General features: G+C 40.2%; 1 protein-coding gene across 5 annotated transcripts in view; it reads right to left on the bottom strand.

The window, feature by feature from the left end:
* The window catches only part of DCLK2 (doublecortin like kinase 2), a 137378-nt gene extending 114851 nt beyond the window's left edge, over positions 1 to 22527 (bottom strand). For 3 of the 5 annotated variants that reach the window (XM_074950975.1, XM_074950976.1, XM_074950977.1), the window contains exons 1-2: positions 22085 to 22526; positions 4260 to 4594 (exon numbers count right to left, since the gene is read on the bottom strand). In XM_074950975.1, coding sequence (XP_074807076.1) covers positions 4260 to 4594; positions 22085 to 22505 — 756 coding nt within the window. In that variant the 5' untranslated portion in view covers positions 22506 to 22526. Of the gene's footprint in view, positions 1 to 4259; positions 4595 to 22084 lie in introns of all 5 variants that reach the window. The other 2 variants (XM_074950974.1, XM_074950973.1) reach the window with 1 other exon arrangement.
* Between the last annotated feature and the right edge of the window lie 261 nt (positions 22528 to 22788).

Genomic DNA, 22788 nt, shown 5'->3' with positions numbered 1-22788 from the left:
CCTGCAGCAGGGGGCCAAAATTGTACTATTCACAATAAATCTGTGAGTGTCGGCAAGACTGGCTTAGAGCCTGAAACGTAAGAGGAAAGATAAAGCACTCTTTTTATGGGGGATGTTCCAAATTTCAATAGCTTTTGAGTACTTACAATGCCAGCTAATGTGGAGGCAAATCTCTATTATAGTCATTTCTAACACCTGCAGTAAGATGTCTGACAGCAATGTAACGGTGCAATTAAAATATGCTTAAAATACAGAGGGGGTGAGAGTCACTACAGCACTACACATTAACTTATGCCTAGTTTCTTCATTGTAAAGCGTTACTGATGATTAAAAATGTTTATTTTTAAACTGAAAAATTAATGTAGTCTTAAAGAAACAGCCCTGCACTATCATTGGTTCAGTTCCTTCCCCACCCATAGGTAACCAGTATTTGTTGAAATTACATTCTCAAAGTTATAAAATTCTCATTTTTTCCTCTCATCAAGCACCATTATTTTAATAAAGCTAGAAAATAATTATTTTACACTATGTTCTGTAAATTGAAAGGTTATTTATTAGGCTTTGTGCCAAAGCATCAATCCAAAGTCAGATGGGAATTATACCGGGGTTCTCAGATTCCCTGGGGAAACCAGATGATGAGAAATGAAGGAACAAATCTTGGATACCAGCTGTACTGCTAATCCTACTCCTCTTGCTCTTGCCCATCCATTTCTTCTGCCATCAAGAAATGCTGCCTAATCTCACATCAATAAGGCTGTTTTAACAGGTATATTTGGCCTTCTTCATAAATTCCCCAAGACAAGCCTCCCACTAGAAACATTTATTTATACACAGAAGGTCACTTAACACCAGATAAAGTTATGGGACCCTTATGTGGAGCTGTTCTAAAAGAACATTGTAGAGAATTTGTTTCAACTCAGCAGCATGAGATAGCTACCTTGATAACATTGGTTTTCAGGGACCAAAGGTAAGCTAAAAGCATTAACTATTGTTTGAGGCATGTTCTTTCAGTCAGTATAATTCGTTATCCTGTACTTTTGGGGGAGGATCCCAACTTTTTAGTCTTGTTGAATTGTTACAGAAATTCCCAATAATACTGTTAATAAAAACCACCAAGCAGTTGGTATGAAGGAGAAAGAGAGGTGAGTCAAGATGAGGATGGACAAACAATATTTTATGTCCATTGTGTGAACAATATGTGCTTTCTATTTCTATACCATGCAGCTGACAAGAGAATGAGCTTTCTTGAACATAAGGAAACAGAATTTCAGCATGAGGTTACTGTCCCCAGTCATCTGAATACATTACTGACCTGTAGGGCAATATCCAGTCTGTGCTGGCAACGACTTTGAGCTCCTTTAACAAGATCTAAACACTCAATCCTTTATTTGGGGCACAGAGGATTAACTTTCTAAACAAAGTTTAGTCTGTCTAGCCTCACTTCAGAGTAGGAATGAGGGATTCCGGCAAAGAATGAAGAGGAAAGACACAGCTCTCACTCTGGTTGTAGGAAGACATCCGGCAAATCCCCCAGAATAGAGGAAAAGTCAGTCTAGGCCAGGGTACTTTTACCAGAGCTTTTTGTCTTGCTCGGTTGCCCTGTCAGAATCTGGGAAACAGGAACTAGTTGTTCAACTCTCAACAGAATCTAACAATCTAAAGACCAGATCTTATTGTTGTAACTACAGGTCATTGGTGTTTAAAGGAATGAAGAACATTTAATTGGATGTTACAAATTATGGCTTAAAATACACAACTGTCTCATAATACACAAAGCTCAAGAAATGCTTCTCTGTATGCATAACTACAGTCATGTTGTTGCTATAGTAAAAGAATAATAGTCTGATGTGTAGATGAAAAATATTAGACAAAATTATTTTGAGACTTTTGTTTCCAATGTACTGCTTAAAATTAAAAGTAAGGTTTATTCAAAAGATCACTAATTTAATGATCATCTCCCCCTCAGAGTGTAAATCTCTCAACTGAAAATAAAACAATTAAATAAATTAACAAGTAAACTAAGGATTCCCTTTGACATGAAGAGGAATGTTGTGATGAAAACTATTATTTTGCCACTAATAGCTGAATGTCTTAACTTAAAACAAACATCCTATATCAATTCCAAATTAGCAGAGCACAATTTATACTTTTCTTAATTTTTGAGAAGCCAGAAGGGTTAGTAGAGTATTTTCTAGGAGATAAGTAAGATAAAAAACACAACAGCAGTTGCATTTTACAATTACAAAATGCTTTTTTTTTAAGTTGCCTTTCAAGTTTTGCCAGCAATATGACGACATCAACACAAAAGAATTGCCTTCCTAGCAAATTTGGAAGAATAAGTAATTACCACATTAGGGAAAATGGGCTCAGAAATCTCCATCAACTGCTAATTGGAATCAAAGTGCCTCTCCATCCGCCAAACCATACAAATGCCCTTGGTGCCAACCTCTATGTATACCAACAAAGGACAGACAAAAACCAAAAACCCGTATGCACACAGAGAGTTATATGAGTGAGAGTCAGGCCATTACTGCAGGAAAGGCAGAAGCATCTCTCCCCCTCTAAGAAGGTGGAGCAGTTACCTGCCAAAGCAAAGGAGCCTTTCTGCTAATCAGTGTGCGTGAAGACAGCGCCCCCGTAGGGTTACCTGTACAACCATCCACATTATTAGCTAATCACCAAGAATATGACTCGGGTGGAAGCAGAGCTAGGCAACAGGCTATTTCCGTCACTAGAACTAATTGAGGCTTGTAGAAACACTGCTACAGCATGAGATGAAGGAACCATTATCTGTTGGGAAACAGCTAGTTACTCTAAACTTACTGCTTCCCAGCCCCCACTTCTTCCTCAAATGCATGATGGGCCAATCTAATGCTGCATCTGCAAAGAAGTCAGGAATTGGTTAAGTGGCATTTGGGCTCAGTGTTACCTTTGTTTTGTTTTTTCCACTTGTACGAATGGACAAACGCTGCACTGTGGAGGATAGTTCTGTCAATAGAGCAAAGCCTACTCAGATTCAATTGTATCAGCTAAGGATCTTAGTTAGCTCCATGCTTTATGTTTATTGGGGGTGGAGAACAGGGAAGGAGAAGAGACAGCTTTTACGAGCAGGTTGTGCTGGAAATATCTGCTTCCACAGCTTCATTTTGAAAAGGGAAATGCATATACAGAAACAGAATTTCAGCATGAAATGACTGATATTACTGTCCCCAGCCATCTGGGTACATTACTGTCCTGAAGGGCAATTCTCAGTCTGTGCTGGGGTAACGTTCTGAATCTCCCTCCCTTAACAGAGCAGTTGCCATCTTTACTCTCCTCCACAGTTGAAACAAACTGCACAGTAATGGAGAGGTAACAGTGACAGCTCTCCTAATCTGCTGCTTTGTTCCTTAGCTGTAGACCTGAGAAGAAGTGAAAGCTTTTCTAGAAGTTTGCCTACCCTGCCTGAGAACACTTACTGCTTCCTCCTCACTACCACTCCAATCATAGCCTGGCCATACCCACTTCCCAAGACCATGAGGAAAAGTCAATGCAGCAGCCAAAATGTGTTTTGCCCTGTTTCAGAGCATTCCCAAGTGCCACAGAGGGCCAAGAACTGAAGACTCTCCTCAATCCACAGCATAACATCACCCAAAATGTCCCCATCCCTATCACTAATGTGCTGAGGTCATAAATGTACCCTGGAGTTTTAATAATTATAGAAATGGCTAACAGCCTGAAATAGATTGAAGTCCTGTTGTGCTAGACACTACACAAACTAGTCCATCCCAAAGACCCTGCAAAAGTCAAAGACAAGAGGTAACAGGTGGGTGAAATAAATAAGCAGGGGGAGGAGGTACCAAGACTACAAGATGATATTTTCATTTTCCCTGAGGGCCCCCCTCCCACATGCACATGCTGTTATCAACTAGTGAATTTGTACTATAATATCCTGTAGGTGGAAGCAGTCATCTACTGGAGACAGGAAACCTGGATTGGGCAGGGAGAGGGAGGGTATACTTACCCCAATTTTTAACTTTTCCCCATTCCAGCCTCTCAAATTATGATTACATCTGCTGGTTGAGGAATATCAAACCTACTTTTCTAGGATGATAAAGGAGGACTTTGGAAAAATTAATGACTGTTAAAATACACTAAATATTCATAAGCAGGGTAGAACTTAGATGTTAAGAAAAACTGAAAATGATGACAGAATAGGAAAGTAGAGGCAGCTTAATTTGTACCCAATATTTAATATCCAAGTTGGTTTGTTCTCTTACCTGCTTCCCATCTAGTGTTACAAGTCTCTTGACAATGCCTGAATCTAACTTAATGGCTTCTGTGATGTCAGTCAAAACCTGTTCAAAGGAATGAGCAGTCTTTTTATTCAGCAGAATTCTCACAGCTTTCCGTGGCTTCACTCCACTCCGAATAACAGTCACCAGTTTGGGTTTAATGAAATCTTTACTCTCCTTCACTTCGCTTTTCATAGATGTCAGAGATGTCAAGGATCGAGCAGACCCAGTCTTAATATTCACAGACCAGTTTGGATTGACATTCTTGGTATAATCAACTTTGCGATATGGTTCATTGGATGCGCATACATAACTTTCACCTGAAGAAAAAAAAAATAAGAAAGAGACATTGTGATTAAGGGTTTTATGTTAAGCAGATTGTTCAACTATTCCATATATTCTCCAAACTGACAATTTCTTGTCTGAAGCAGCGCTATATGTTTGGTTTCCAATACAATCCACCTGTCCAATTGACTCCAATGTAAACTACAGTGATATGCTAGAGTAGAGGGCCTCAAGAGCCCCTTGTTAAAAAGTCTGCTAACCCAAACTGAAGGGAGAGTTGGAGAGATTTCTCATTCTCTCAGAGCTCCCTTTCTATATTATCTCTGCAAAATATTACATTTGTGGGGCTCACAAAAAACACCACCCTCCCCTCATCCCACTCTGTAGAATATACCCAATAGGATGAACTGGGCTTTCCTTCAGACACAAGTTGTACACTGTGATATTTTAGTAATATACTAGATAATTTTCAGGAGAAAACGTTTAAGAATTTGCAGAAAAAGTGTACGTCAATATTAGTTACCTTGCTTTGTGATGTTGCCTCCCTACCACCTCAGGTTATTGGAAACATTTTAAATGTTTAAATAGGAAAACAAATTAATAGATTATCTAGTCCTTCCTCCCTCTCTTGAAGCCCAAACACTCTAGGCTTTGTGGTTAGGGGGGAATTTTATAAAAGCCTCTAGTTAAAACATTGACAGCATGTGGCCTGTACAATATGTATACCCTATTCTTTAAGACAATAAATGCAAAGAAAGCCCAGCAGTTTCCAGAATTTCAATCATCTTTAATCATTCATGGGGGAAAAAAACCCCAGTATATGCTGTATATACGACTCTTATGCAAACTAACAAAAAAGCAGCGTCACATGGTTGACAGAATTTTGTTGGAACGTTTCACACACCAGAGAAATGGAAAAACTGCTGGAGGGAGTTATAAAGTAACAGCAACAGAACTCTAGACTGAATAATGATAATTCTCTGGGGTCGTATTAGTATGCTAAATTAACACTGGATACAGAACAGCCAGTTTTCAGTAGATCTATTCAAAAGGTTTCAGAATATTCTGTGCTAAAACCTAGGTTTTAAATTTGCTCCCAATGGGCCTTTTTCTAATTTGAAATGAACATGCAACCTATAATAAAACGTTTGTAAACACTTAATCTAGTTTTATTAATAAATGATGACTGATAATCATGATACATGTAGAGAATTCAAAAGTGAAGAAAATTAGATACATGATGTTACACTTTACATAAGTGTGTTAGCATATCCATAGTTAACTAATTTCCATTACAAAACCCTCTTCTTTGCTCCCCTATAACTTTGACTCAAAAAAACAAAAACAAACAAAGAAACAAAAAAACCTGACCTGGCCTGAAAGTTGCATGGTTTACCCTAATAGCAAAAGAAACTGTAAATTTCCTTCACAGGTTGCAGAAACCTGCAGGTTGCCTTTGAGTTACTATGATATGAAATTTATTTGTTTTCTTAATCTAGTCAAAGTGACTTTTCCTTTTCTAGTTTACTATATATCTAAATCTCCCAGGAAGCTTATTTAACTTGCTATATTTGAAGAAAATAAATTATTAGTTATTTTTGTTCTGGATAATTTGGAACCCAGTTCTGCTTATTGATGTCATTGGGAATTGATCCCATTGAGGTCAACAGGAACATGTCAGACACTATGCACTGGCAGATTGCAGTTTACAGTCCTTTTATAGCTGACAGTTTGAAGATCTCTGTTAATACCAAAAGGTGTTATATACAATATTTCATACTAAAAAGGATAAGACAGAGTCTGCAGTGTGTCTATGAAATGTATCAGTTGGAGATATTTAATACATAGGCTTGGATTTCACTGCACACACACACAAAAAAAATATTTTCATTGATAATCATCAAAATTTACAGATAGTCAAGGAAAATTGTTTCTTGAGAACGTAGAGTTTAAAAAATATTTACTTTGTATATTTTGATATATGATGTTGACAATTTGTGCTTTAAGGGTTATAAAGCTTTAACTTTTTGAATCTCAACATCTATTACCATTAAATAATTATCTAACCCAGCCCCATTAACTGGCTATACCGAAAGAAGGATAGGAGACTCTTGATATGGATTTAATCAGGCCACAACTTTATTATTAGATGCCTGGGACTACTCGGCAGATAAAAGTCTACAGTGCAGGCAACTCCATGATCATCCAAATAACTACCCGGGGCTTCCACCAGCCCCACTTCATTTTCCATCCAGGTCCTCCAGCCAACCCATTGCTGGGACCTTACCGTCCACTCCCCGTCCCTACCCCCTAGGAGGGTTACAGTAAGCTATAAGAAAGGGGGGGTTGGTTCCTTGCCGTATCATTCATAGGAGCCCCAATATCCCACACACACACACACACGTACGTCACGGACTGTGAAATAAGCCCTTCTTCATGAAATCTGATCTTCCCCTTGCTGTGGGGAGCACCCCAGACAGGGGACTCCTAGCTGCAAGTCCCTACCAGGCTGGGGAGGGACAGGACTTGTCCTTCTCCTACATGGCCACCCTCAGGGGTAGATCAGACCCACATCTGAGTGCATCCCCCTGTTGCAGGAAGCTCCAGTGATGGGCCTCAAAAGGTTCCTGCAGCTAGAGGAGGTTTTGGATGTGGGTCCAATCTCCCCCTGCTGCTGGGAGTGCCCCAGCCGGGGGGCTCCTAGCTGTGAGTCCCCGCTGCCAGAAAAGGGAGCCCCACGGTCACAACACTCAAATTTCAGATGTAAAAGTCTGAACACGTGAAATTGACCAATTTTAAAGCCCTCTGGCCATGGAATTGATCAAAATGGACCATGAATTTGATAGGGCCCTTGCCATTGCTACTAGGGCTTATGCAAATCAATTATCAGAATACCTTGCAAACATCTCCAGTGGCCATAGATGGGGAGGGCTCTGAGTTACTACAGTGAATTCTTTCCCCAGTGTCAGCCCGGTGGGTCCTGCAGACATGCTCAGGCCCTAACTGATCACCATATTTGGAGGTCAGGAATTTTCCCCCAGGTCAGATTGACAGAGACCACGGGGGTTCTTCATTTTCTTCTGCAGCATGGGACACAGGTCACTTGCTGGTTTGAATTAGAGTAAAAGATGGATTCTCTGTAATTTGAAGTCTTTAAAATCATGATTTGAAGGTTTCAGTAACTCAGCCAGAGGTTATAGATCTACCATTGGAGTGAGGTTCTGTGGCCTGCAATGTGCAGGAGATCAGGCTAGATGATCACAATGGTCCCTTCTGGACTTAAAGCCTATGAGTCTATAAGAATCAGGGAGCTGAAACCAGCTCCCTGAAACCCCATGCCTCTACATCCAACAAGCACAGCTTGGTTGCAGGAAAGAATCTGGCCCATTCTCTTCATTTTTCTGTGTGATCAGTTCATCATTTGAATACCTGCATGCAGCTTCCACTGATTTTAATGAGAACAATGTGTGCATATCAGAGGGCAGATCTGGACTCTGATATAACAAGAGTTTTAAACTAAGTGGTCATATCAATTTTCTGGCAAGATCACATCACTGTTTTACCCATCATAAAGAAATTTGTGAACTCGTTTAAGAATTATCATTCTCTTCCAGCAATATTTTCATATTAAGTTTGCAGAAACTACTAAGTCTTTATTCTACTAGATTCAGGGGTACATGCTTATTTTCTGCTAGACTCCTATTGTGCTATAAGGCTACTCTGTCTCTAAATATTGGATTGCCAAATAGAAACACCCAGCGATTTGGGAGATCTATCTTAACCCTTGCCAATAAGCTTATTAAAATTATAGATGCCAAGCAGCTAAAGGAAAACACACTTCTAAATGAGCTGTAAAAACAGATGTTAGCAGATAAAAAAACACTCTCTCCCATAGTTAAGTTACAGAACTACATTTTTTACAGACCCATTTTTTTTTCTTGAAGCTGTTTTAAAAGGAGCAGATTTCTTTGTGAAATTGCTGAGGAAGGGGCAGAATATAGCGGGGACAAAAGGAAATATTAATATTTTGCATGAAAGGGAATGTTTCGAATGATTAAAGCAGAACCCAGGAATCCCAATTACCAGTTTTCTACTCTCAGTTCAGCAAACTGCTTACTATGTGATCTTGGGTAAGTCACTTGGGGCAGCATTTTCAAATTTTAGTAACTTAAAATCAATATTTAGGCACTTAATCTGTGGCTTGTTTTTCAGAAGTGAACTGTCCCCCGTTCAGCTTCTGTGGAAGAAGGAAAAATAATCTGCCATTCATTTAAGTGCCTAACTTTAGGCACCAAGTTGGAAAATATTTTATTAGCTACATTTGGGTTCAGTTCACCTATCATTTTTTAATTTTCTACCAACTTTTTATATGAAGGAACTTATCTACTCTATGATGTTATTCAGTTAAGGATATCTTGTAACCATTACAGAAATACTAATATTTCCAATATCCCAAAAGTGATATTACATAAAACCATTGAAATCAGCAACCTCTGGGGTAAAGTACTTCAAGCACCTATATAACTCTTGCACTACAGTGCCACAAGAAGGGAAAATGCTTAGAAGTAGTGCCATGAGATCTTCACAAATGTACCAAAAGCAGATAGAACTTTAGTGATTACAGTTTCACCCAAAAAGCTTTTATTTTCTAAATCACTTGGAATTTGAGTGACAGATGCTTTGAAGAAAGATAGAGGTTTCGATATTAATGTGGGTTAATCCAGTAGGAAAGGAGGAAGGGCCTTTGGCTACAAAATGCTAATTCACGTGACATTCTCTGCATGTTTGCTTCCTTTCAATTTCAGTAGATAGTGTATCCAATGCTAAAAAATAAACAAAAGTCAGAGTTAAGCCTGATGGCCAAGGCTTAAATTAAAGAGGCTGGAGGAAAGAAAATGGGACAGAAACAGGTTCCCTGGTTGAAATCCATGTATTAATTTTTATAATGAAATTAAAGGACAACAGAACAGAAAGGGACTTCCTGTTCTTAGAATGTTTACCATTATAGATCTTCCCAGTGCTACCTCAACATTGCCATTACAGATGCTCATCATTACAGGATATTTTATTTACAGGATACGCTAGTTAATGTGACACACAGTTTCAGATTTATAATGGAACACCCGTCACAACAGTGAGAGTCCTCCTATAATATTTTAATCTACCAGAACAGTGAAATTTTTTTTTTTTTTTGTAATCAGATCCTTTTTCCAAGGTCTGAATAACGCCAAGTCTCTTGAAAATCTGGGGAAGTCATGGGGTCTACTTACAAGGATTTTTTCTGAGAAGGTGGGTCAAGTTGGGGTGTTATGATTTTCTTCCTTTGATAGGAAGGGGCAGGGAGGTATTTTTAATGAAAATTGTAAAGAGTTACAGAATCCATTTCAGATTGTGTAAAATTCAATATTTTAGCTCTACTCCATTTCAAAACACAGGCTGCATACAGGTTCATGAATTTGAAAGAATAGCCAACATACACAGGCAAAAACTGGCACAGATCACTGTCATAAATATAAAGGGAAGGGTAAACACCTTTAAAATCCCTCCTGGCCAGAGGAAAAAAACCCTTTCACCTGTAAAGGGTTAAGAAGCTAGGATAACCTCGCTGGCCAAAATGACCAATGAGGAGACAAGATACTTTCAAAGCTGGAGGGGGGAAGAAACAAAGGCCCTCTCTGTCTGTGTGATGCTTTTGCCAGGAACAGAACAGGAATGGAGTCTTAGAACTTAGTAAGTAATCTAGTTACATATGCGTTAGATTCTCTTTTGTTTAAATGGCTGATAAAAGAAGAATTTTAATTGAAGAAAAAAGTAAAAGAATCACCTCTGTAAAATCAGGATGGTAAGACCTAACAGGGTAATCAGATTCAAAACATAGAGAATCCCTCTAGGCAAAACCTTAAGTTACAAAAAGACACAAAACCAGGAATATACATTCCATTCAGCACAACTTATTTTAAGAACCTGATTGCTTTTTCATTGTTCTTAAGATCCAAGGGTTTGGGTCTGTGTTCACCTATGCAAATTAGTGAGGATTTTTATCAAGCCTTCCCCAGGAAAAGAGATGTAGGGTTTGGGGAGGATTTTGGGGGGAAAGACGTTTCCAAGCGGGCTCTTTCCCGGTTATATATCTGTTAGACGCTTGGTGGTGGCAGCAATAAAGTCCAAGGGCAAAAGGTAAAACAGTTTGTACCTTGGGGAAGTTTTAACCTAAGCTGGTAAAAATAAACTTAGGGGGTTTTCATGCAGGTCCCCACATCTGTATCCTAGAGTTCAAAGTGGGGAAGGAACCTTGACAATCACGAACACTGATCTAACAAGCAGTTTGATACACGACAGACTTATTATTTGGTCACCTCAGTGTATTACAGATATTTGTCAATTGTTTCAGTTCTATACCTGCTTTCTTATACTATTTATGGTAGCGTCTCTTCACATGGGTACAGATTGGGCTACCACACTTGCATGCCTGCACATCTGGCAAAATCAAAGATAAGAGCAGAAGAGAGAAATGACTATTTAAAAATGGAAAAAAACCCTCTCATTCTCTCTTTAAAATAAATGAGTGAGTGTGTGCTTGGTTAAGTAATTTAAGAGATAAGGGATGAAGTCTTGGCTCCATTGAGAGTTCAATGACAAAACTCCCACTGACTTCCATGGGGCCAGGATTTCATCCAAGGTTCCTAAATACCATCAGAGACCTTGCTAAATGTTCTGATAATTGGCATAATTAAAGATCATTAAGACACCATTCTGCATGTTCTGATGGGTTATGCATGGAACTGGGAGCCAGGAATTCTCAAACAATAATCTTGGATCTGCCACTGATTTGCTTGGACAAACCGGCAGGTTACATGTGCTAGCAGAAGTTAGTTTAAGTGCAAATTGCAACCCCTCACTCCAGCAATGAGCGCTGCCCTGCGAATAGGATTCACTTCAGTGGGAGGACAGGTGTAGTTTCTAAAAGACAGCACAAACTCTAGTACTCTTCACCCATTTCCCACATCTGTAAAATAAGAAAGAACACTACCATCCAGATAGGGAAGCATTAATGTTTGAGCAACATTCTACGAACACCATGTATTCTAGCAAGGTCACTCTCCTGTGTTAAGAACCTTTTTGTCTCTGTAGCTTTCTTTTGCGGAAAGAGTAGGACTTGCCTGAAAGCATTTTACATTATGTGATCACTGATTACTCTGTATGTATAAAACCAGTGAATTTGATATGTTGCTATATTTACCATTACACCAACTGATTTTAAATCCATTTGAACTCAAAACAGTTTTGATTTCCTGAACAACAAAAAATCCTCTGATTAGCTCCCACCAAATACAAACATTGATGTGTAGAAATATTTCCCTCCAGGGTTACATTCTATATTTAAACCCATATTAATGAAATAGTTTCTATATATCATTGAACACAATGTAACAAATGCATAAAAGTGCAATTCCAGCCTGACAGAACATAAGTTTAGCTGCTTTTTCAACCTTCCTATAGAAGATATTCCCATTTCAGCTGTGTATACATATCATCTAAACTGAAGACTAAGGGCCAGATATGAAGCCCACAGAAATCATGGGAATCCTTTGGATCAGACCCTAAGTTTCAAAGTCACTCATAAACGTATCATCCCTAGAGGATTAGTGTGATTCCACATACATATAGTAGCTGTATTTCCAAGTACGTAAACATGCTGTTGACTTTAATATGCAATGAACTTTACATTGCTCTACATTTTGAAATACTTTTAAGCTAATGCATAACCTCAAATGGCATATACATATAGCAATTGCCTTGCTAAAAATACAAAGCAGGAGTCTTTTCAAGCTGTGGGACAGGAGACTGGTTAAGAATTTTTTCTTGTTTCTTCAAAATATTGTTGATAACATAACAATTTCTCTCACTAGCTGAGTGTCCTGCTCCAGCTCCTGCTGCTGTCAGGCTGGACAAATGGGGAAGGGATAAGGAACAAGGGAACCTGGTGGCCTCTCCCAGTGCCGGAGGTGGAGGGGAAGGATGCCATACCAGGTCACTCACTCTTCAGGGGCAAATACACATGCAACCCCTTGGGAGGTAGTTCCTGCCTACCCACACAGGCTCTTGCGCCTGCATGCTGGTGATTGCGCCAGGACCAGAGGAACCTGTGGCCTGTGAATGATTCTGGGGGATCCCAGGGACAGGAGCATGAGGAGAGGTGCACAGCATGGATGTCTGCATCCAGTTCGGGCCACCTTCCTGGAGCATGTCCCAAGCAGGGGATGCTCACAGGCCAGGGAGCAGTTGGGCACCTAGCCAGGATGGACTCCCTGACCCTAGGCATCCACGGAAATACTCTCTTAGAAAAATGTGGTGTGTATGGCACATCACTCTCCAAAGGGGGGGCACAGCGAAACAAACAAAAATTGGGAACCTCTGATGTACAACATTGGTATTCAGCATAAATCCATCAACTCTCCAGATATTAGATTGTAATATGAAATTGGTTATGTAGCTATAACATGGTTGTTTACAAATATAAAAGTGAACTATACTCTGATGAAAAGGAAATTTCATTAAGCAGTAAGAGGCGTATTAGGCAGAAATAATATGAGCGCTACTGAAGTAGGTTACGGTCTGGCTTCTGTAACCAGCCAAACTATTCTGCAGGAAGCTCAGCCAGGCTGCCGAACTATTTTGTCAGAAGTATGAAAGCGCCTCACAAGTTGGCATTCTAATATCAGTGGGGCATATGTAAAATACAGAGATTTAGAATAGTGTTTACAGCAATCAAGAAGTGACATCTTTTCTGTGCAGAAATCCTCCTGGTGATAAGAAATCCCCAAATAAGAGCCTATGCTTGTAAAAAAAAGATAGAACATCTGTTGACATTTTGGATCATTATACAATCAACAAATAATTTAACTGGTTTCTTACTCTCTGCCTCAGAGTTTGGAGTGTTACACATGAAGAAGAAATGTTACCTGCCTGTAAAACCCAAATTCCTAAGTAGTTTGCCCTTGGGTTGGGAAACTAAAAATTTTCCCAACATTGTATTCTTCACAGAAAAACCGGTCACAACCTAACCAAAGGCTTTGGGATCAAGACTCAAACTTTTGAGGAATAGTTTTCAGAGCAACCTATAAAATCTCAGGGCATTTGGCTGTGCAGCTGTAAAAACTGATACTGCACAGATTAGAGAAAAAAAAATGAGAGAGATGGGTCCTGTCCTTATGATTATCAAGAGAGTTCTTGAGACCAACTATTTTCTGGATTCATGTAAAATTGGGATATACTATTTTCTTTGATTTTAAGCAGATATACTTATTAAATATATCCTTATAATAAATAAATACTCTATAATATATTTATATCTGGCTATGTAAATATTCTGACTTCATGAAATTGAGAAAAAAAACAATCTTGAACAGCACCACAAAATAAAAATGTACGTGACTTATGATTATACATGTTCATGAGGAAAGTAGTTGCCAAATATCTCAGTGCCTTTCATGGCATGAACATTATACATCACAGCCAACTGGCTACACATTTAAGAAGCAAGCCAAAAGTGTTCCGATGTCTCATGATCAAAAAACACAGGCTGCCAAAGGAAGAGTTACAGATATTCCATTTAAACCTTGCCATTCTGAACACAGCCTTACAGTTCTAGATTCCCCCAGACTTCAGTACAAGTTTTACTCTAGTAATAACAGCAAAATCTGACCCTCTGTATTCACAAGATATGATGATCCCATTCAGCTATCTCAGTTCAGAATAGATGTAATGCAGTTCACTGTACTTCCTGGAGTGTCAATGAGTTTGTCTTGGGATTGTTGAAGTGTCTTAGAGGCCTCAGGATAAAATGCTTACAGTAAGTGCTTTGCCATACTTCCTATATGTTGGAAGCTGCATAACGATCTAGTGGGAAATGAAGTATGAACCAGCATCCACTATCACAAGATGCTTCCATCTAGTTCTCCTAGACACCATAAGTTGTCTCCAATTTTACACACACTAATATTTAATAGCATTCCTCTTTCCTGCCCCCGAATTACAGTAAAAACAACAATGATCAAGTTATGATGGAAATTTTAACGACACAAAGTTCAGGGAATTCAAGAAATGCATGGGCCAGATTCAGTTTACACCAGATTTACACTCATTTACACCAGATTTACATTAAGGTAACTGAGATCAGAATCTTTTTTTATAATTTCCAGAACCTCTTGGTTCAGTTTCCTTTTTAAATGCAGTTAAAACTTCAACCATAATATTGCAATAATGGAGCTTTTCATGCTTCTCTTCCTTGGTTATAAATATCCCTTACTTTAAATCATCACGTGAGATTCAAGACTGAACTGCTCCAGAAATAGAGCAAAGGCTAGTCCATTTACTCAAATATTAGACAAACAAAAGTTCTGTGTTTATTTGAATGCATGTGTCTATATATGAAAAAAAATAGATATGAATATGTGAATACCCATACTTAAATTGATAAGCTACATTGTGTATGTGCAGTCTACTATTTTCAAATGCTTACAACATTTCTCAATAAGTATTCTTTTTTCTCTCAAAGTCCATAAAGTTTACATTCCTGACTGAGGATTAAGTACATGCTAAATTTTTAAAACAAAAAAGCTTGAGTTCTCAGAATGCCAACACATGGAGAGAATATGGAGGCCCAGATTCACCAAGGACCTTAGGTGTTTAAACCTCTGATTTAAGCACTTCAGTTCCAGTGTTACACTTCACTGTGATTCACAAAACTCCTGCTCAGCTGCCGCTTAACTCTGCAGGCACCTAAACTGACTCAGTGCCTAAATTTTCAGGGTAAAAAGTTCCCTGGACACCTAAGGCTATGTCTACACTAGAGACCTTACAGCGGCACAACTGTACCCCTGCAGCTGCACCACCATAAATTCTCCCATGTTGCCGCTCTATGCTGACAGGAGAGAGCTCTCCCATTGGCATAATTAAACCAACCCCCACAAGCAGTGGCAGCTATGTTGGTGGGAGAACATCTCAATCTCTCTTATTTAAGTATTTATACACAGTGGAATAGCTTCAAAAGTCATTGGGCCAGAGAGTAAATGACTGTAGAGTTCAGTGGTTACGGCATCCACTTCAGCGGTCCAAGACCCAGAGCCCACTCCCCTTACTTCAATCACTCTTTATTGTTACAAAGTGAAATAGCTTCAACAGGAGAAACTGAGGGAGAGTCAGGATGTTACATAGGTCGGTAGTCAGAGCACTCTTTTGTGAAGTGTTGGAGACGCCCTGTGCAAATCCTTTGTCTACATGAATAGAGTAGCTGAAGTCGAGGTACTTAGGTCTTCTTATCGCGGTGTCTTCACTGCGGTAAGTCGATAGCTGACGCTCTCCCATCAACTCTGCTTGCACGTCTCGTTCTGGTGGAGTACCAGAGTAGAAGGGAGAGCGCTCAGTGGTTGATTTATCGCGTCTATAGATGTGATAAATTGACCCCGCTGGATTGATCACTGCCCACCAATCCAGTGGACAGACAAGCCCTTAAACACCTCTCTCTCTCTCTACGTATTGTATATAGGCCAGGGAGTTTAGGTTTCTAACACAAGCTTTGTGGATCCCAGTTGTTGTTTCAGCGATTTTCCTAGCACCTAGAAGTTAGGTAATGCAGTGCCAAGTCCCTTTGTGGATTCAGGCCTAAGTTCAGGCAACAAGAGTGGCTAAACTAAAGTTACTGAAATTTTCAAATAATCTGCCTTTGAGCAGAGTACAATATGAAAAAGCAGCCCAAAAGGCTATTTTTTCTGCAAACGTACAGACTCCTGAGATGTCAGGTTATAGATAAGCAGCATTTTCAGTCTAACGATAGCATTAGGTTAAAAAAACCTACGTGCACTCCTGGGAGATGACAATATGAGAGGTGTATGAGACAAGTGTATTCTACTCAATCTCTGAACAGTAGATTCGGAACAAGAGTCTTGGGGCGAGATATGACCCTTGGTCTTCCTTTGTGAGGTGTTAATGGGCTTCTATTATCTCCTGAGGCTGAGATAAAGTGTCCTGCTTCTCAGTGAGAAACTACACAACAGAGTAGAATAGCTGACACAGTTATGAGTGTCCCTAGACAAAGAGCCACTAGACCATCAGTCCCCATTTTTTACAAGTGTGCCACTTCGAGGCACATAGGTCAAAGCAGGCATCTGGTTGCCCTTCATGTTTCAGTCTCATAAGCTTCAGTTCATTCTCACAGCATCCATTACTTCTTATAAGCATGCAGACAGTTCCCTGTTCAAACTCTTTCTGCCTGACTCTTTTGTAGTGCGAGATACTACTGATGACTATTCCCTCTGACCTTTCAATTTAAAGAATCATTAGAGAGTATCCTTTCTGTGCTTCATACCACAAGGGGAAGAGATTTCCAGAGCACTGGTAAACTTCATTTTCCTTCCTTCCTGATTTCTTAGGTCCTTGGACAACCTACAAACGATCATGCTCTTGTCCTCAAGCTATTTAAACTCCTCAGATACATACCCTTCGAGAAGCTAGGATGCCACGCTTACTCATTGTCACCTACTCCTTTCTCTGCTTGCCCCTGCTCTCACCTTCCATTTTGTAAGGGGGTACAGATGAGAGTTTTCTGAAAGGCAGGATTAAGGCCACAGGTTATCAAACTTGAGAAACACCCCCATAAACTACAATTTTTTTTCCTACTAAGGCGATCTTGCAAATACAGACTTACACGGCTGCCACTCTGAAACCTAACATTTCCTATGTAAACTGAAAACACTGCATCTCTCTAAGACAGTTAACATATATTTGAGATGCAAATATTTTAGAAGCATTGTTTAAAAAAAAACAAAAAAAACCTGCCTTCCTGTGTTATACCAGTGAGATCATCCCTGCCCTTCACGTTCTTTATGATTTCTGAGGTGCCCTGGCTTTTGGCTTCAATGCAAGAAGATAATTGTGCCTTTAGCAAGCAGTGAAGATACAAATTGCCAGCTGGTGCTAGCATCTGGTTGTTCTGGCACAAGGAAAGATGTTCTTGACCTACTTGGTAAAAGCATACATCAGTTATAATCCTGAGTACTTTAATAGGATTAACCTGATATTGCAGTAATAATATTCAAAAGCAGTAAGTAATTGGATCACACACTAATTGGTTCCCACCAACGCTTTCTTTTTCACCCTGCTAACATGAAACCGCTATCTCCTCAGAACAGATAAAACAATGTCCTGGGACATTGCTCCCTGCCATGGAGAAAGACAGCCCTACTGAGAATCTTTCTACATCCTTCCAAAGGGCTTCTGTACATGTTCCTAGCATCCTTGACAACTTAGAGTGTGTTGCCAATAGTGCTGACATATCACAAGAGGTTTAACTATAGCTGTTGAAAGAAAATACTACTAAGAGTATTTGTTCTATGCAGAGTGCTAAAGATGCCCTATCACTTGCCACATCAGAATTCCTGTTTCATCAGTAATGAAGACCACTTTTTCCTGGTTCTTCCAGAAGTCGAAAATAATCTCCTGGTTAAGGCCAAGAAGCCTCAATATTTTCCTAGTTCCAGAAAAATCTAAGTATGAGATCATGAGAGGCTGCATGACTAATAAAAAATAAAAAGAAACAGAGTCATGAGCACCAGTTTCTGCCATTGTGAAGAATTATGTGTTTCCACCCCATTCCTAGTGCCTAGACAACAGTGGTAATACAAAGTCATTTCAAGAATTAAAAAACTAGATACTTATCGAGACGTCTCAGATATACCTCAGTTTCTGCAAATGAATCTTATGTCCCGCACTCAAACAATTAAGCATTGGGAGTGGGAAGGGAGAGAAAGTTTAAAAAAAAAAAAAAAAAGTTGCTTCACTATGGCTATATAAAGGTGAAATATAAAAATGCACATGGGAATCCTGTTATCCCAACCCAAGAATATTTTGTTGGCGTAACACATAGTAAATGCGTGCATCACATTTACAGCAGAAGGAGGGGGGAAATTTACACATACACACAATATCCTGCTGTGCTTAAACAAGGATAAATACTACAGAGGTTAGAAACATGGGTTTAGCAAGAGGGTGTATCCCAAATAAAATCTTATTCTCCCTATTCCCAACAGCTTATCACACTATGGATGAATTTGCCACGCACATTTGGGTCCTATATATTAAAGGACACAGTCCTGCTTCCATTAACTCCAAGAAGCAGAAGAGATTCCTTCTCTTCACGTTCTTTGCAGGTAGCTGAGTTGTCAAATTGACAATCCAGAGATAGTTACATCTATTGGAGCTGGGGACAGACCACTCTCTGTGGAATGTCCTCAGCATCTCTGATCCAGCAGACCATGAGTTTGCATGCCCTTCAGGACATGATGCAAAGCATGTTTAACCAGACTTGTTGAAGGATGTGAAATTTTTAAGTGGCAGTTGTTAGGTTATATTTATTGCTGTGATGTGTGCTGTTGAATTTGTTTGTGGCTATAGATAAGTTATAGGCACTCTATGTACATTAAAAAAAAACAACAGATTGATGGATATTTTTTAAAATGTCAATAGAATTTCTTACTGTATGTGTCCAAACCCATAACAAAGCATGTAGTGTCTGAATTTAGCTGATTCAGAATATCATGACACAGGGTTTGATCAGCCAGTTCTTATATGCCAAACAGACATTTAACTGACAAATAGCAAATTTGCCTTAAAGTGCTCATCTGCACTGGATCGGTCTATTTCCAAGAGCTGTAAAGAGTGACTCCGAGCTGAGACAAGCTTAACACAGCACCTATTGGCTTGATCACAGAAGCTGGGGGCTCTCTTTCAGCTCACCTGATACAGTGGCTGCTGCAGCCAACAAATCAGAACTCTTGTGGTTCCAAGTATCAGCTGAAGTAACGGGCAGGATGTACAAACAGCTTCTCCTGCCAACAGAGACATGAAGGACTGAGGTAGGTGGCTACGCTGGCTGTGGTATGGTACCTGATGGTCAGGCACCATACACAAGAGCCTTCCACTGTATTTACAACATATGCACCTCTACTAATGGTGTAGAGACAATTCAAGCCTACTGCCAATGTCCTCTGTGGATTTCCATTCGAGTCTGCTTGGTCAGAAGGGAAGAGCAAGTAAAGAATAAGTGTTTCTCCACAAACTGATGGAGTCCTGACCGCAAAGGAGGGTTTCTATGGGCTCTTATGGATGGTAGAGTCATTTTTTGTACTCTTCCCTGCCCCTGCATGCTTCCTGCCCCAGGGTTTGCTCTCCTCTATATGCATGGTAAACAGATCTATAACAGAAGCTAATGTTGGTGAAATTTGGTGCATATGCTAATAGGAGCATATGCTAATCCAATCATGATGCTGAAGGACTTTTTGAATATTCCTGTAAACTGTGTTGATCATGGATAAATGAGCAAATTACTGAGAATCTTTTTTCCTTTTATTCTACTGAGAGAACCATGAAAGTGATGTTTCAATAGCGGTATTATTGTTGTTGCTGTGCATCTGATGAATAAAGCAAAAGGGCACACTCAACGAGCATATAACAAGAGAGACACAGCGAGCCAAATGCTGGCATCATTTGCACCCTTAAAACCCCACTTAAGTTTATAAGACTGCAGAGGTATAGAAACAGAATTTGTCCTGATGAGTCTAACCAGTACATGAAAATTAAAAAAAAAAAAAAAAAAAGATACTATGGATGAAAGTTTATAATGATCTTGATAGGAATCAGTTTTAATAATCACCGTACTAAAAGCCACCTACAACAGGCAATACCTCCTTCATGAAACCACTTTAATAAGCACCCAAAGTTTTTGGCATTAAATATATTTAACTATTATTTAAAAGATTACTTTTACTAGGTCCCCATTTTGATGGTCTCCAAGGTGACCTAGACTAGGGATGGGAAAACTTCTTTTGTCTAACTTCATATTGACTTAAACATCTGAGGTGACATTCGGGTCACATTGACTTCAACAGGGCCAGGATTTTGCTCCTGGCATTTGAAAAAGAGTGACTCAAATGATACTGAAAATTCTGCTTAGACAAGACCATGAAAGAGAGACTACATGGAGAATAAAGTCCAATTCTTTAAAAAAAAAAAAATGGAAAAAATGAGTAGAGAGCAAGCAACTAATGAAAACATAGTTTCAGTATATTTATGTATCATATGCAGAGCACCCACTTGTACCAGTCTGGCTACTGCACACCCAAATATGCAGCATAGGCACCTTTTCAGTAGAATTTTTTTTAACTGAATAGTCCCTTTTGTTTAAAAAGGAGATTGGAGGATGCTTATGGGTGTTAAGTTATAGAGAAGGCTTGCAAAAACAAGGACTGGCCTGCAAGAACTCCACAAGATTCTCCTATCCCTGCTTAAGGCAAGAGCCATTGCCTTACAAATCAGAGAAGGAGTCTTCTTCAATAAGAGCAATGGCCCATATTTTTAAAATGTATTTAGGCACTTAGAATGCAGATGGCTGCCCAATGAGATTTTCAAAAGTGCCTCAGCTCCTGGCTCCCATAAATTTTAATGGGAATTAGGCACTTTGGCATCCAGTGGAATATTGAATCTTTAACACACCTTTAAAAGTTTGGCTCATCATAAGTGTCACTGAAAGTCATTAGGGCCTTAGCCCTAAATCACTTCTGAAAAAGGGATTTACGCCTCCAGTTTGGTCCATTAAATGCCAAAATATAAATATCAAGCCTCCTACAGGATGACTCTTTTCAGAGTATTTTACAATGCAAAAGCTTTCTCTTGTTCTGAACAAGCCTGCATCACCATAGGTGAAAGAGCAATATTAACATAACAGTGTTATGGGAGTTAAATTAAAACATTTCCCTTCCCAAACAAATAAAAAGATATCTGGAATACATCCAGAAAATTTATTACTAATCCTACTGCTGAAACAAACTATCAGCCAATTAGCTAGTCACATCTGATCAAATAAACCACCACCACCACGGGGTGCCTCTGGGTAAGCCTCAGGGAAACACCAGTGAGAAAAGACTGGGGATAGGAAGGAAGGAGAATGGTGTAAGTAGGGGAATAAAAAATGGAGTTATAAACCTAGCTCTTCTACTGACTAGGCCTGTGGTTTTGGGCAAACCACTCAGCTTTTCTGTGCCTGTGTCCTCTTTGTGCCTCTAAAACAAGGTTAATACTTCCCTACCTGGAAGATGCATTCGTTTTTGTTTTGTTTTTTAAACCGCCCTCTGCAGATGCAAAGGAGCCAAATTCCACCCAGTTACACCAGTGTAAATCCAGACTAATGCTGGATTGAAGCCAACGGCATTAGAATTCAACCCTAAGTAACTACTCTTGTTAAGGTGCCTTGTGGGTTTAGACAGAAGAAAACGCAATGGGAGAATGCAAGTGCCTTGTGGAGATGGGGTGGGACTGGGAAGGCACAACATGGTGGGGGAATAACAAGAGAAGGTACCTTACAGGAATACAAGGTAAGAGGTCATACCAGCCTCAGCAATGCCCCTCTTAGGAGCCAGCCATCCTGTGCAGCCTGGACTTTACTCCTCAGCTCCTGCAGGTGTCTCTCTTACCTTCCACTAGCTCCTCCAGGCTGGTGAGTTTCCTGCTGCCATCAATGGTATAGATGGTGCGGACCCCCTGGGGCAGGTTCACATTGTCCGACAGCGACCTGGTGAGTTCGATCAGGAGAGCATCGAAGGAGCGAAAGCGGTCGCTGGAAATGGCAAACACCAAGCCCTTGAAGTACCTGTCCCCATTGCGGTAGAACCGGGCTTTCTTTGCTTTCTTCTCCGAGCTGAGGGCCTGCAGCGTCCGCGTGCGGTAGAAGCTGCAGTGGGCGCTGTGCGCGGGGCTTGGGATGAGCCCGTTCCCCTTAGGCCCGGAGCTGCTGCTGCAACTCGAGCCGGTCCCCGCTCTGCGGGCCCCCGAGCGCTGCTGCCTTTTGTCCCGCTCCTCAAAGTGCTCCAGCTCAATGCTCCTGTTGCTGGCCATTTATTGCTTTATTTATTGCACCCTCCCCCCTTCCAACAGCTAATCCCCCTGCTTTCCCCCCAGACTCCACTGGGCCGAGTCCCCAGAAACCTGCCGCTAAGCCGGGCTCAGGGCATGCAAATACAGCGCACACCTAATTTCGCATCACTCCGAGCCACCCCGCCTGGAAGGATCTGGCGAGAGAGCGGCGCCGACCCTGCTCAATATTTACACCCCTGAGCGCCAACGTTGCCCTTGGGACTAACTGTCCTGCGGTGTGCTGATCTTTGCCCCCTCTTACGGC

Source organism: Natator depressus, chromosome 4, assembly GCF_965152275.1.
Source record: "Natator depressus isolate rNatDep1 chromosome 4, rNatDep2.hap1, whole genome shotgun sequence".
Classification (NCBI taxonomy): domain Eukaryota; kingdom Metazoa; phylum Chordata; order Testudines; family Cheloniidae; genus Natator; species Natator depressus.
This window is presented reverse-complemented; position numbering and strand designations above follow the sequence as displayed.